Source organism: Opisthocomus hoazin, chromosome 9, assembly GCF_030867145.1.
Source record: "Opisthocomus hoazin isolate bOpiHoa1 chromosome 9, bOpiHoa1.hap1, whole genome shotgun sequence".
Taxonomy (NCBI): Eukaryota; Metazoa; Chordata; class Aves; order Opisthocomiformes; family Opisthocomidae; genus Opisthocomus; species Opisthocomus hoazin.
This window is the reverse complement of record NC_134422.1, coordinates 24,411,784-24,427,631: the sequence shown is the minus strand read 5'-3', so window position 1 is coordinate 24,427,631 and position 15,848 is coordinate 24,411,784. Positions and strand designations below refer to the sequence as shown.

General features: G+C 39.9%; 1 protein-coding gene across 3 annotated transcripts in view; it reads right to left on the bottom strand.

Moving 5' to 3' along the window:
- The window catches only part of RAPGEF4 (Rap guanine nucleotide exchange factor 4), a 170,650-nt gene that overhangs the window by 40,086 nt on the left and 114,716 nt on the right, over positions 1 to 15,848 (bottom strand). For all 3 annotated transcript variants that reach the window (XM_075430945.1, XM_075430946.1, XM_075430947.1), the window contains 6 exons: positions 14,799 to 14,982; positions 8,444 to 8,528; positions 5,556 to 5,616; positions 4,735 to 4,811; positions 3,491 to 3,637; positions 2,097 to 2,212 (listed from right to left, as the gene is read on the bottom strand). In XM_075430945.1, coding sequence (XP_075287060.1) covers positions 2,097 to 2,212; positions 3,491 to 3,637; positions 4,735 to 4,811; positions 5,556 to 5,616; positions 8,444 to 8,528; positions 14,799 to 14,982 — 670 coding nt within the window. The remainder of the gene's footprint in view (positions 1 to 2,096; positions 2,213 to 3,490; positions 3,638 to 4,734; positions 4,812 to 5,555; positions 5,617 to 8,443; positions 8,529 to 14,798; positions 14,983 to 15,848) is intronic.

Here is a 15,848-nt window from a genome sequence, read left to right as displayed (position 1 = left end):
CAGCCAAAGGGTAGTGGTCAACGGCTCAATGTCCAGATGGAGACCAGTGACGAGTGGAGTCCCTCAGGGGTCCGTACTGGGACCGGTGCTGTTCAATATATTCATCAATGACATGGACAGCAACATCGAGTGTACCCTCAGCAAGTTTGCAGATGACACCAAGCTGAGTGGTACGGTCGAGACACCAGAAGGACGGGATGCCATCCAGAGGGACCCGGACAAGCTGGAGAGGTGGGCCTGTGTGAACCTCATGAGGTTCAACAAGGCCAAGTACAAGGTCCTACACCTGGGTCGGGGTAATCCCCGGTATCAGTACAGGCTGGGGGATCGAAAGGATCGAGAGCAGCTCTGCTGAGAGGGACTTGGGGGTACTGATAGACGAAAGGCTGGACATGAGCCGGCAACGTACGCTGGCAGCCCAGAAGGCCAACCGTGTCCTGGGCTGCATCAGGAGAAGCGTGGCCAGCAGGTCGAGAGAGGTGATTCTGCCCCTCTACTCTGCTCTGGTGAGACCTCACCTGGAGTACTGCGTTCAGCTCTGGAGCCCTCAGCACAAGAAGGACATGGAACTGTTGGAGCGGGTCCAAAGGAGGGCTACAAAAATGATCCGAGGGCTGGAGCACCTCTCCTATGAGGACAGGCTGAGAGAGTTGGGCTTGTTCAGCCTGGAGAAGAGAAGGCTGCGGGGAGACCTGATTGCAGCATTTCAGTACTTAAAGGGAGCCTATAGGAAAGATAGGGACAATCTTTTTAGTAGAGACAGCAGTGACAGGATGAGGGGTAATGGTTTTAAACTAAAACAGGGTAGGTTTAGGCTTGATATAAGGAAGAAATTCTTTACAATGAGGATTGTGAAACACTGGAAAGGGTTGCCCAGAGAGGTAGTGGAGGCCCCATCCCTGGAAACATTCAAGGCCAGGTTGGACAGGGCTCTGAGCAACCTGATCTAGTTAGTGGTGTCCCTGCTCGCTGCGGGGGGGTTGGACTAGATGACCTCTAGGGGTCCCTTCCAACCCAAAACTTTGTATGATTCTATGATCTATGATTCTACGACCAAGTTGCTGTGCATTGCAGCTGCTGATGCAAATCCACTGGCTGCAGTCAAGTTCCCCTCAGACAAAGAAAAATTAGTTGTAAGAGTACTTGTTTTCCTGGTAGCATATTTTGTTTTTCTAATCGATCAATCGAAAGATGAAATGGCAGTTTCTGAAATATGTGAAATGTGTATATAAAATACAAGGAATGGTTTATTCAACCCTACACAGATCTTTACAAATCTTATATTAAGTTACGCAGATAAAACAGGTATATGAAATCCTGGACCAGATAAAAACTCTACCCAAAATATCTCACAGTAAAGTAGCTGTTTCTTTGAGAAAAAGTAAGGTCCAGGGTAAAGGATTCAAAACTTCTTGGTGCTTATTTTGATGGAGTTGTTCGAGCATTTCTGAAGAAAATTGTGCATCCATTTGCAGATAACACATTTAAAAAGTGTTTAGGGGTTTTACTAACATTTGGAATGATAATAGCCTCACTCTACTCTTATCACAGTTGTATCCAAACAGAATTGTACTTTTTCCCTTTCAGAAAGAAAGAAAATATAATGAATATCGTTATTACAGTGCAAACCTATTCTGCAGGATAAGCTGTGCGACTTTCATTGCATGAGATCTTCGTTTTGTACATAAATTGTGCCTAGCAAACTCTTTTTAGAATCCAGAGATCAAAATCCAAAATGAAAATATCTGTACTTAACAATAAAACAATGTATTTTTCTCACGTCTTTTACACAGTAGCTCAGCTTAATAGGGTTTCAGCATTCTCCATGTGCAGTCTATTTAGAAGGTATTACATGAGATAAGTATTTACAGTGAGATCTTTAGAGAATTATTGTGTAAAGACATAGAACTGGTGTGCTGCTGGAAATGGATATATTATCCAGTATGGGGCATGTGATCAGCTGGTGATTAAAAAACAAAACTTTATATGCACTGCATTCTTCCATAGAAAAGGGGAATATGCTATTGTTTGGCTAATAATACCATATGAAAAGGTTAATCATTGTCTGACATTTGCACTATTGAATGAAAACATACTTGTGCTGAGGCTGTGAATTTACTTGATTAGAAACTCTGTTTCCTGCTGGGATCTTCTCCAACACCAAGACATCTTGGTCATGTTCTTTGAGTCTTACCGTATTTGCTTCCACATCCTGCAAGACAAGTTACTTTTAATAAAGTAATTGCACCCAATTTGGCTGATTAGCTACTCTGAAAAAGTGCATGGCTTTCAAACACAAAAGACACTGGGGTTGGTTCTTTTCCCCTGTATTTATCTATATTTATTCTTCTTTTCCCACAGGCAGAATCAAGAGGGAAGCACTGGCACTGGGGGAAGAGGCAGAGTACAGTTGCAAGGACTAGAGCAAGAACAACGTCAAAAATCTCTGGCTACGATAAAGGAAAAAAATTGCCAAAAAACAGAGTGTCATGTCTCCCCACTTCTATATGAACATTATTATCTATAATCTGACTTTACTCTTTTTTAAAAAAGAAAATGGCACCTAAAAATGGTAAGTCTTAGCTCCGTAAACTGTCAGTAAACTTTTTGTTTTCTACTGCCAGATCATAGTAGAAAAAGTAAAAAATAAATAAATATAATGTGCACTCAAACAACACAGATGAAAATCAGTAAGACCACGGACTTTGATTTTCTTTGAAGTATCGACCAAAGCTCAGTCAGTTGGGAGTCTTCATGGCCAACCCAACCTTACCTTCAATGGGATCCTCATTCTCTTTTGTACAGTAAACACAATCTTATGTCATTTTTCTAGCACAGTACTCTGTCTGGACTGGTTTTACTGCTGCAGTACTGGGCATGTATAAATTCCAATACAGGATGACACTGGTTTTGACTTCCTATACTATGAATGATCACAAACCAGCCTGTATTTACAGAATTGCAACTGAACTTTGGAACGTATTTGCCGTAACATGAATAACTGTAAAATTAGTCTGGAAATATCTTTCTACAGCTCTTTGATAAAGACGTCTGTGTATTTACCTACCTGTAGCTTATTTAATTTTCCATTTGATTCTGCCTTGAATCTATTGAGTTTAAGGTACCTGACACTGATCTATCTGGGAGAACAGCTGACCTTGTTTTATTCAACATTTGGGTGGAAGATTGCCCAGAAATCCTGGACAGCATAAGGAAAAACTGAGCACTTGGCAAATTCTAGACCACAGAAATGTGAGAGACAAAAGATTCCATTTGGTCCCATATTGACAGCTGAGCTAGGACCAGAAAAAGAGGAAAGATGATTAATGTATTCTCTACTTGATCTTTTAGGCTGTCACATCTCTGTTCTGCAATTAGGGATGCTTCAAATAAAGCTATTAATATCAATATATCCATAGAAATACAGCAGACTCTACAAAAATTGCAAGTTCTGATAACACACTGTCAGGGCAGCCCTTCCCGCTCTTACCCTAAGGATCCTGTTGAAGTCCTCTTTGTCTACTCTCAAGAAGTGGCAGTTGTCTTCACGCAGAACAATGGATGCTGCTCGGGGAGCATCATTCACAAGCGCTAACTTGCCAAAATCATCTCCTTCATGTAGAGTACACACCACACCCTGCACGGAGCAAAACATTTACATGCAGAAACCCATCATTACTCTGGATTCTATTGAAAGCCCTTGTGCAAACACCGGACTTCACAATCAAATACTAAAACAAATCTATTTGGCAGGAAATCAACAGCCAAAATAATAACTAGGAAACAATACTTGATAGCTGGTTATTACTATTACTAAAGAAAAGCAAGAATAGAAAAGAATTGTCTTCTCTGAAATTACATTCAGCTTGAAGACTCTTCTAGCCCTGCTGAAGACAGAAAGTTGTTGAGTTGTTTGTTTTTTATTTACAGAGGCCCTAAAAAATCTACACCACATCCTCAGCTGCTGTAAATCAGCAGTCCTCCGTTTACTCCAATTGATAGTAACAGAGGATCTGGACCAACCAGTGATGTAAGAAATGTAGCTAAATATGGGTTACTTAGGAACAGACTCAGCACCAGGGCCTCTACGCTAGATTTTGGTGAAATGCTTGTCTTCCATTGTTTCCACTGTTCAGAATGGAGGATTCTCAGTCACTGAATGAGAAACCAATAGGGAAGGAGCGATTTTTAAAGACTGGAGGGATTGCTGTGTACCAAAGTCCTTTTTTTTCCTTGAAAAATCTCATAAACAGGAAATCTAATAGAGATGCTTTTCAGTCTAGAGCTTGACTAAAATAAAGAGCTGGCATAAATTTGGGAGGGGGTCATCCAACCTGAGAACCACTAGTCACAAAGCAGTACTTCTGTCAGACAAGCCTGACATGCGTGAGAAAAGTTAGTCATACAAATGCAAGGAATAGGGTGGTAAAGGGACAGGGCAAAATCCCCCATTAGGCAGAAGTCTGGCAATTCACCAAATTCCAGCAAACTACTTTGTGCTGAAGATACTGATGTAACTCTCCTGAATTACAGTCAGAAAGTATGTAATATATCCCGAAATTATACAGCAATCAACTGGAAGTATAGTGAAACCACTGGATCATTTCTTAATAAAATTACATTTGTTTCCTCAGACAAAGCAATTTTGCTCTAAATTAAACTATATTCCTTCAAAGTTTACTCTTACAATTTCAATAATAAGAATCATATAAAAAGGCTTCTGAAAAAAAATACCTTGCCATAAATGACTACGTTTACTGATCCCTTTAGGATAATGTACCAAGAAGTACCTTCTTCTCCCTGATTAAATACTACAAGAGAGAGAAAAAATTTTATGGTGAGAATATAGTTATTCAAGATATAAATGGGCCAGATTCTGCTCTCAATAAAATTCAAGGTAACTCTACTGCAGTCATTTTAATGTCTACCTTGAAAAAGGGCTTACTATGATATTAAAAGCAATTGCCTTCAGATTTCAGAAAAAAACCCCACAGCCATACAGCAGTTATTTTATTACATGGATGTGAAAGTTGCTTTTATTTTCCATTACAACTGTGACAAGTACGTTATTGATACATGTCAGTTATCAATTACTAATCCGCACACAGATCTGGATCCCACCAGTAGTACCATGTTCTAACCCAGTTCTCTAGTGGCTGTGAATTTTACATTCATTTGCTAAAACTTCTTAGTATAAAAAGGTCTGAGTAATCTAACATTTTAAATCCCTATTTTGTGCAAGATTTTTTTTAATACAAGGATAATATTGAAATACATTTTAAACAGAGATTGGTCCAACAAAAAATTCTAGATAAAACCACACCCAAATTGTAGGCAATACATACATCTAACCAAGGATATGGAATTAATTTTGGTACTGTCCCTACAACTGGCAACAGACTAAGCCAACACCTATTACCCCAGGTTTTAAACACTGAGTGCCAGTCAAGTTTGAAGGGTGCAATGAAGTTTTGCTCTTGTCATTTAAACATTAAAATTTTAAATATTCATACCACAGATGAGAAAGAAGATCTGACAGGACTCCATTTACTTACAGACCGTTCCTGCTTTGGGATGTGACTCAAAAATGAGGACACCTGCTAATTCTCGCTTCACCTTAAAATAAAGAGAGAGAAATTATAGTTTTCGTATGTACCTTATTGTTCCTAGTGAGAGGAAGTCACGTAATATACCGTAGCTGCAGCTTCCCTTCCCTCCGCATCATTCAGCCACACAGCCAGACAATGGTCTGCTTCGCTTGATGACCTGTTTCCTACTGACTGGCTTCACAGAACACGAGCCTCTACATTTCCTGGCTTCAAATGGCTCAGACAAAGGCATCTTTAAGATACAGCTCTCCACATCTTTCTACATATGCACACATGTGAAACCATCATTAATAATTAAAATTAACATGACAGAAAATTTCAAATGGTAATAGCTAATCTATTACAGAAGATAGCTAGCAACTGCCAGTTACTCCATGGGGTTCCGTAGTACTTCTGTTCTTCCCTGAGAAATCAGTACCTTTCCCCTGGCAAGCCTGGCCACTTCTGCCATGTTGAGCTGTGAGGCACAGCCATCTGGACCTGCCGAGGCCCCTCGCCACCTGGCAGCTTCGCAGGCAAAACGTCCAGCTCACTGCCTCTTCCAGGAACTGGGGGATGTGACACTGCCCTTGGCGTCAGCCGGCTCCTATCGAGGTTTTTATTGCTCCGGTGCAATTAGCTCTTATGACTGACTGGGCAGCTGCATCTATTGAGACACTGTTTACAACCACTTTTTCCCACTGTAAACACTGTTAGTGTTACGTTCACAAAATAGCACTGGGAACCTCGTATTATCCTGAGTTTTCCTGTGTGCTTTACGTCTCTCTTCATACAACCGCAAGTCTCCCAGGCCAATTTCCAAGCAGTGAGATTCTTGTTTTCAGAGAACATCACCTGGTGACAATCCATGTTTCAGAGGTACTACCATGTAACTTAACCACGCCAAATACAGATCAAAAGCTGGTTCCAACATATGTTCACTAGTAGTATTTTCACACCACTCTCCCAACTGTTTAAATCGAAAAAATTTTTAGGCCATGAAGAAAAACTTGGGGAGGAACTCTCAAATTCTGAACACAACCCAGATGAGATGCTGGTGGCTGCACCACCTAAGATGGGCGGACTAATTCAGGCTCTGATGTCCTAAAGGCACCCACCAAACCTTTGCTCTGGCACCAAGCATAAACGTACCACACCAGCCACCTCTCCCAGAACTCTTTCGGACAGCCAGTGCAAAGCACTCCCTGTTTGCGGTCTGGAGAAGAAAAGGGGTAAACAGAAGTGTTTGGACAGGGGTTTTTTAGTACACTGACCAGTGAACGCACCCACAGGCCTGTGATTTCTATACCAATTAGCTCACCAAACAGTTTTATAACCTCTTCTTGAAGGCAATGATGCTTTCACAGGGACAGGAAATACAACCCCATTAGCACTGTCCTGCACATTGTAGAGAGCCTTCCTATCCATGTACGTCCTCAAATGTCTTCTCAGCTGTTTCAGTCATTTGCCTCTGCAGTGAATGAATCCTCTGATGAAGCCAAGAACTGTATTTATTGTTAACATCATTATATAATTGTTTTTCATTCATACATTAACTTCACAGGCTTCTCTAGCAGGGATTAGTTCACCACCATGAGACTTGAGTTTTATCCATTTTACTTCCTGCTGCTCGTGGCATATCTAGAAAACTTGTTACTTTAGGAATCATGCCTTGCTTAAAATGAATAAAGATTTCATTTGCTTTCAAGTTGATTGACCATTAATCTTCTGGTTCACAGGAGCAATGCCGTCTGTTGCTCCTCTGAATAATTCCTCTAAGTTAGTCATGGTTTCTGTCCTCTGCTACAGTTCAAGCTGCACATAATAGCCTGGCATTTCCAAATTCTTACTAAAAACATGGAATCAACTGCAATTCTTCAAAATGCCAAGTATTTCTTGCATTTTGTATCATTTGCCATACTTGTTCTATATGCTACTTGCTGTGGATACTGACCTCAAGTTTGAATTTCTTCTGAGCTGGAAATATTTTGTGTTTTGGATATTTTTTTTGTTCTGGGTTATGTGTGTAGTATCAAGAGTGTTCTCTGCTCCCTCTCAGTATCTGTCTATCTTGGGTAGTTTCTTTTGTCTGATTTAAAAGGGTCATTTCTGGATCTTACAGAAGTCCTTCTTTAAATACTTTTTTCCTACATCCCAGAGATGCTTAAGGATTTTGGCTGGCTGTTCCTTCTTAGTTGACTCTGAATGCATACTCTTTTTGAAAAATATTGCTCAGGTGTTTGCACAGAGTATTATCTTTCTGTAATGCAGCTTCATAACTAGCTGCATCTGTCCAAGTTAGCTGACAATTATGGAAAATATCAAGAGCTTCCAAAGAAGATATTATCAAACATAAATCTGCTTTCTGACTGGCTTCCTTTTTCTGAAAGCACCCACATCTTGCTGCTACCACGCAAAGTGCTGTTGAGCTTGTTTCAGTTGCCTACACAGTGTGCCAATGATGGTGAGACTTTTAAAGAGTTGCATTCTCTTCTCCAGGCATTTTCTCCATTTCATTTATTGTTGGTTCTCTACACTGTTCTTGCCCTCTCAGAGGGAAGGTGTCTGATGACACTTCCTTCACTCTAGGATCAAACTCCAAAAAGCCTACACTGCACAGTACACCTTTCCGCACTGTGTAATTCCTCCTCCTCTTTCTGCACTGTGGAATTCCTGTTCCTAACTCATTCAACCAACATCTGCATAATATCTGGGTGATCCTCACAGCTGGGAATAACTTCTTTGCACGGAAAGTATAAATGGAAAAGTTTGTAGGTGCTCCAATTCTAAAAGCACCAGAAGCCAAATTTCAACCTGCCTTTTGGTGATGAGTTAATTTTTTTTATAATACTTACTGTGGTAGAAAGATGAGATAAGGCCTTAATGTGAAGAAGTTCTTCATATATGATTTCTAAGTCATCTACAGTTCTCTGGCCAGGTCTATAGAAAGAAGACAAAAAGGACCGCAAAATGCAATAAATGCCCCAAATAATTGCTTCAGAGAAGTGCAAAACAATACAAAATGCTGTTGTACCGTCTCCTGAAGAGTACATCCTCCCTAAACAGGGACTGAACGATGGTTGTGGCTGGAGGACTGAAACACACAAAGGGTGGAAGCGCTACGAAACCACCTGAATAACATCGAGCAGCAGCCATGGCAACCACCTTAGCAAGATCCTGATTAGGCAGCTTTCCTGATGAAATCGAGTGTTCTATATGTAAAATGGTCAGGTAAATCATAAATGATACATAAAGATCTGTTCCTTTCAGAAGGACTCCCAGGTTCAGGGCCTGCACTATTTTTCACATGTGGCACTAATTAGCTGTAGCAAACAGACAGTAGCAGTGGTTTGTAAAGGAGTGTGTGAATTTCTGCTGAACTGGAAGAGGCAGCAGTGCATCTTGGAGGACAGTAAATGACTGCTGCAGAGTTAATGCTGAGTGCTGTGATTTAGCCAGAAAGGTAAATAAGAACAACTCAGTAGTTTCAGCTTCTCTCACTGAAAAATACAAGAAGCTGCCATTAATAAAAAGCAAGCATTGATGAAGGAATGATCCTCCTATAGCACAACGAGGAATGAGGCTGCCACTGTGACTAAAATAATTGCACTTCTGTACTCTACACTTTTGAAAATTTTCTGATCGCTAAAAAAGGACACAAATACTTTGAGGACTGCAGTGTGTCAGAGATGCTTTGGAGGATCTAATAAATAGTTCCCACGAGAAAGAGTTGTAGGAGCTTGTGAGTAACTCCTAATCTTTTTCCCACTCACAGGATTCTCTTCAGTTAAAGTGTCTAATACAACTTGATTTTCTAAGAGGACAAATTCTCCTGTGATCTAATTTCATACAGCGCATTGCAGTTATATACACAGCCACAGAAAGAATCCTTTAAAGCATTATCCTGAGTTACTTTTGTAGGACTGAGTCCTTCCAAACAATTTTAGATTTCTGAAAAGCAGAATGTAAGTAATTAAATCAATGGGACAAGAACAGAAGAAAAGAGCAACCTAGTCATAAGCAGGGAGAGAGGACACATTTAAGATATGAGGAAATGGGATACAGGAAGTCCAGTCCAGGGGCAGGAGTTCAAAGGAGAAGGTTTACGTGCTCACGTTAAGAACAGGCTAGTGTGCAGTTCCAAACCCCACTGTCTGCAATGAGTGGTGTCAAAAGAACTAACAGCACAGCTCAATCTTTGGACAATCCGAAAAGAAATGTCACAATGAGCCTTTCCGATCAAAGTTTTCCTCTTAAAATGTCAGTACTACAGGAGATTCTAGCATCTAGAGGATCAGGAAAGTCATATAAAGAAATATAGTGCTCTACAGGTTTTCTGCCTAATCACCTCTTGGTTCAACAGCCTACCTAAATCATATGTGAGGTAGAGGGAGTACCCAGAAACCGTGTCACTCTGGAGTTACATTGCATCTTTTTGCAAACGAAGTTTGCTGGAGACTTCTTTCATATGAAGCAAGTACTGAAGAAGCCATAGAAAACATAAGGACAACTGATATCTTCTCTGCTAAGCAAGCTATATTCTTCATCTGTTCTTCACTTACCAATGACATGCATTTATTATACCCAAATTAAAGACCAATTTAGACAAAAATGTTCTGGATGAAATTATTCTTTTCTCATACAGAATGGAATAATCTGTTAAGGGAAGAACAGAAACTGGTTTGGTACTGCTATGCCCTCTAGTGACTCAAAATACTCTTTCTGAATCTGTCTTGAAATTATGAGGCGGCCACTCCTAGTGATTTATGCGGGGCAGTAGCAGCATAATTGAGCACAGAATAAAGCTAAGCCAGTACTAGCTATCTTTCACTGGAGACTTAAGAAACACAAGGTAAAGATTTTAACAAACAGTACTTCCAATGGGAAGTAACAACTTTATTACATGCTTGCAAAACCAGCATGTCTTGGAAAACAGAAAATACGGAGTAACAAATTAAAAAATTTCTACATGAAATTAAAATATGAAAGAATGATGTCTTACTACATCAGATCTCTATCAAGACAAAAGGCAACACTCTTCTTTCAGCACATCCATTTGCCTCCTGTGTTAGCACATTGGGAGGACTCACAATCTATAGAGGACGTACCCAGTCTTTACTTCTGCTCCTGCAGATGTCACGTGGAGAGATATTAGGCATCACTGCCTCTGTAAAACCTGTGTGGTGACCCACTGATGTTGATTTGTAGGATCCTGCTGTGTAAAGACCTAGTTTCTGCAGGGGACACATTCTAACAGCAATAGCTGGTTATAGAAAGGATAATAAATGGAATAGGCAGAGAATGAGGCTACACATTAATGGACAGGAGAACTCAGGTGATATTAAGTGATCAATAAAAACTGTTCAGTGTTTGGAGAATTTATCAAGGTCAGAGATATTAAGCTTCTCTGTGACTAGGACGTTGACAATAACATAGTATTTTGCTGTTGATAAACCATGTACATATAAGCAATACCATTGATTATTTTTATTACACAGCTAACCAGAAATTTCTCAGAAAATAAGAACAAGGGAAAAGATCAGAGACCCCATAACATTGTAATTATACGTCAAATAAGCATATATTTTGAGAGTACAAATTTTGCCTTCAAATACCATAAAGAATATATAGAAGACATGAATAATTTTACCCATTACCTGTGTCTGAGTGTGAAAGTGAATGCATGTTCACTTACTTTAGCATGGACTCTAATTACGCAATCTTTCTACTTGAATCACTGCTCCTCAATTAACTCCATAAATACCATTTACCACCTATAATACCCGTAAAGATCAGTGAACTGATATGTGGAAAGATAATCTGTATTTCCTGTTCCAGGAATAACACTTGGTTTATTAAATATCATTGGCGGGGAACTCCAGCAAGGAGTATGGAACTTAATACAGTCTTCACAGAGAAATCCAGTACGGTTCTTACTACTAACAGCTGGGCGGAATATCTAAATTAAAAATTTTAAGAACAAGAGAACAAATATATCTTGCTTAACTTATAAAAGACCTTCAAGAAGCTACAGATTCTTAGCAATAATAAAATAGTTTTATTACATATATACAAACACGTTTACCATGTTTAGATTTGTTCTCACTTCCTGTCCCTAAGCATTCTGTCAATCTTACTTCTGCAAGTGACACTAAAATTTGATTACTGATCACGTGGAATCAAACACTCTTTGTACTCAGAAAAATATTTGCTGAGTGAAGTCACCAAGAATATATAACACAGATTTATTGTTTCAGCCATACTGCTAACTTACTGTAGCCTAGAGTATTAAAAAAGAATATGGTCCATAAGATCCTCTGAGTTAAATACTGTTCTCTGATTAATATAATTCTCCCTTTAAAGACTCCTGCTGTTATTGTGTTTAGCTTTGTATTATAGCATCCTGTTTAATTAGGGTTTACCATCAAGTTAGCTATATCTGAACACCATTAAAATCAAATAAAAATAACTAGAAAAATGTTTTCAGGACGTGTTTGCATACTGAAGGACTGAAACACTTGTAAGAAAGAGCTGTATTCATCCTACAATATTTTTTCAGGGTCTTGGTCAAGGTCTGCACCTGTGCTCCAGGCATTATAAGGAGCAGAGAGCCGTGTTTGCTACTTCACAAAAAGCTATTTTCACATTCACAGTGTATGTGTTTCCAAAGAAAAAAACCCCACCCAATAGCAACAAGAGTCTGCCAAAAATTTCCCTGAGCTCTATTCTGTTTTTTAAACTATAGAACATTCTTTCACAGTTTGACAGTTAAAATGCTGCAGTTAATGTAATAAACAGAGAATTTTTTAAGTCGGCTGTCAAAACAAGTGACACTTTTTGCTAGAGATTTTCAGATTTCGAACAATAGAAAGTACCTTTCAAAGCAACAGCTTCATTATACAATCAAATTCTCAAAGTAATCTTCTCATCAAAGAATATTGTCTTATTTCTTTCAGGGTAATTATCTGAGTTCTGCAACCTCTCCGGAAATGGTGATTACTACAAAATGCAGCTGTGTTGGTCTGAAAATCGTGGGTCCTGCTCAGGTCAGCTAGAGCCACTGTCTCTGAAGCCTTGACAATTCCTTGAACTTTTGGCAGCTGTAATGGTGTCTAGTCAAAGCTAGCAGGACTCTGAGGATTCACGGAGATTTTAACAGCTTTGATACAGCTCAGCCCAGGGTGGATTTTCAACTAACAGAATCATAATGCGTGTAAACTGAATACTAGAACAGTAGTTAGTATGGTGCCTGACAGTACAGGCTTGCTTCCATGAGCAAATGGCAGCAAAAATAAGAACCTTCAGGGATAGGGATAGGGAACGATGTCAGATTGCTGTCAATCTTGAGAAAACCTCTTTCCCCTTACTATGTATGAAATGAAAAATGTCCTATGAATATTCTTTCAGGTGATGCTGTGCAAGTGATGACACAGAAGGGAGAGCAGTACTTTCCACAGCATCGTTCCAGCCTTTCAGCTCTCTGCAAGGAGTGTGGAGGATAATCAACACTGATCCTGCCAGGGTAAACTGACACTGGCTGCTCTGAAAGTCATGATAGAAAGCAAGTGAAGCAGGCAGCCAAAAAAGCCCACGCCAGCCTAAGGGGTGCAGTTCTCTAAGAGTGAACCTGCTCAGTCAGCCTGAGGCAAAGGAGGTGGTGCAGAGGCACAGGGTCACATCACACGTAGCACACTGCTCATGGTCTTCTAATGCCTGGCATCTGCTCATGGGTGCAAAAAGCCCTCCTTCGCTCCGCAGTGGAGAACGCACAGGACATCTCTGTGAGGAGAAAACACCTCACTTCACTGACACCATAAGGGTTTATGGAAGCACCATGCTCCCAGTCTGGTTTATCTATGTACTTTGTGTAACAGGGAGTCAGTGTTCCTTCGGCTGTGTTTGACTAGTCCTCTAATTAACAGAGGAAAGAGAATTTATACTTTTAAAATTACTGCTGCATGGCAGTGTTAACTACTTCTATAAGCACAAGTATCTGATGGCACTTTTTGAAAATCAATGCTTTTAGCAAGTGTTTGGAAAAGTGTCGTCTAAATGAGCTTACAATCTAAACAGACAACATAGGGACAAGAATGGGGCGGGGAAGGGATACAGATGGAAACAGAACAGGAGCAAGCACTTGTGTTAAGTGGATTCAAAATATTTTTTTGCACAAAAAATGTTCTCCCACTGAAGGCAAGGTCCAATCCTATTCCATAGCAAAGAAGACTTTGCCAATGGCCTCAAAGCAGCAGGATCCAGCTTCGTGTACTTCTCTTTCTTGAACTGACCCTTACAATCAAATCTTCAGTGAAGATGACCTTAAGTAATTCATTATTCTCAGGGCACTTAATTAGCAGTAAAATATGTCTTCAGTGGCCTCTAAACACTACCTGCATAATGAAGAGGTTGCCTTCAATGGAGGGTCAAACAGAGTTTATACTGGTTGCTTTGAAGTCACTATAAAGCTGCCTGTAAAAAAGGCCTTTAGCACAGTTTTCAGTGTGACCAGAATGTATTGCTGAAAGGATGGTTAGCCAACCGATGAGTGAGAGGATCTGATCTGATAGCTCTGAAAAGGTTAGGCAGACATCCTCTGTGGCCTAGGTACAGAAAGCTTTTTTTTTAAAAAAAAAAGTATTGATTTTATAACAATAAGAATGGATAAATAAACCCACAGAGCCACATTTCACACCTTGCTAGCAAACTACAACAGGCCAAGTCCAGCCTATCTTAATTCAACAAAGTTCTGCCAAGGATGAATCTAATTAATGGCTGCCACTGACAACTGCAACTGAAAGGTACCTGCTGTGCTGCCATCCTACCACTCTACTTGCTCACAATAACTGAAAGCAGCATAATTAATAGAATGGTATGTCTACACAGAAAATGTTAACTGAGCAGGACTCTTCTATTACCTGCAAATTACTTTTGGGGACACTCAGAAATGAAATAAAAACTGATCATGCCGCATTTTCTTCAAGGGGAGTATAACGGCATTCATGGCCTTTGATTGCTGTTCTCAACACACAGTTCAATTTCTAAGGATTAATAACAACTGGAAATGATTTATTATGGAATTAAAAACTTTAGAGGTTGAACAAACTGGCACTGAAATGAAATAACTGGCCAAAGGATGCCTGACAATAAATGTAGACTTCTCTTGTTTCCATGTCACAAGGAAGACCCATCTTAACTCATTAATCTGCTTACGGTTTTCTGAGAATCATCCTCATATGAGCATCTGGCCCAATCTGAGACAGAAGAAGCATAGTGTCCTGCAGCTCCTCATCACACTCCTTTTTCTCTTCCTCAGTTGGCAAAGAGGCATCTTCACGCTCATCATCCAAAAATCGATAAAATAAGTATTTGTCTTGAAAGTGGTGTTCCTGATCCACTGAAAACAACATAACATATCAAACACTAGGCACTCCTCATTAAAGTTAACCTTGCAGAAATCTGTGTAGCATCGTGTATGTCACAGATATATTAGTTAAGAAGGGAAAGCGAGCTACAGAGAAACTGCAAGAGTATAAAACACCCTTATTTCTCATATATGTCCAAAGTATGTAGCTTGGGGCGTACACTTTTACATTGTGTACCACAAATACTTTCCAAAAGGCTTTTATGTATTTGTGTTGTGGGTGTGTATACATATATGTGTGTGTGTGCATGTGTGTGCGGTTTTCTTATTAGATCTGGTTGTGTTCTTACCGTTTCAAACCATTTCTATTAAGCAATTCACATTGCTGAATAGAAGCATTCACACAACAATTCACACTGGGGAAACGGTTACATCATGAATTTCTAAGAGGTGTTCTCTAGCATGAACACCTTGCCCTGCACATTTCAGACAGGGCTAAAAGGTAACAAAAGCATCTAAACTCTTTGATGTACCAGAAATGTACATCATCAAGATATAATCCCAGGGGCATGTTCATTGACCTGTGTCCTGGTGGAAGAACTTTGTGGAACGACCAGCAACAGAAGTCTTCTAAACAGAGACTATGATATGGTGAAGGACAAATCCTTGGTCTTCCAAGCAAGTCAGAGTGATGCGTTGAGTTGGATACTGTGATGCAGCTTGCAACAGCTTGCCACTGGGAGTTCAAGGGAGTATTTGGCAGGAACTAAAGCTAAAGCCCTTAGGGTAAGGAAGCGGTGGAAACAGTCTTCTCAGTGTGGAAATTTCTCCCTGGGATATGGGAAGCACAACAGGGGATAAATGGAAGTGTACTATAACAGAGCTGTTCTTCTGAACTT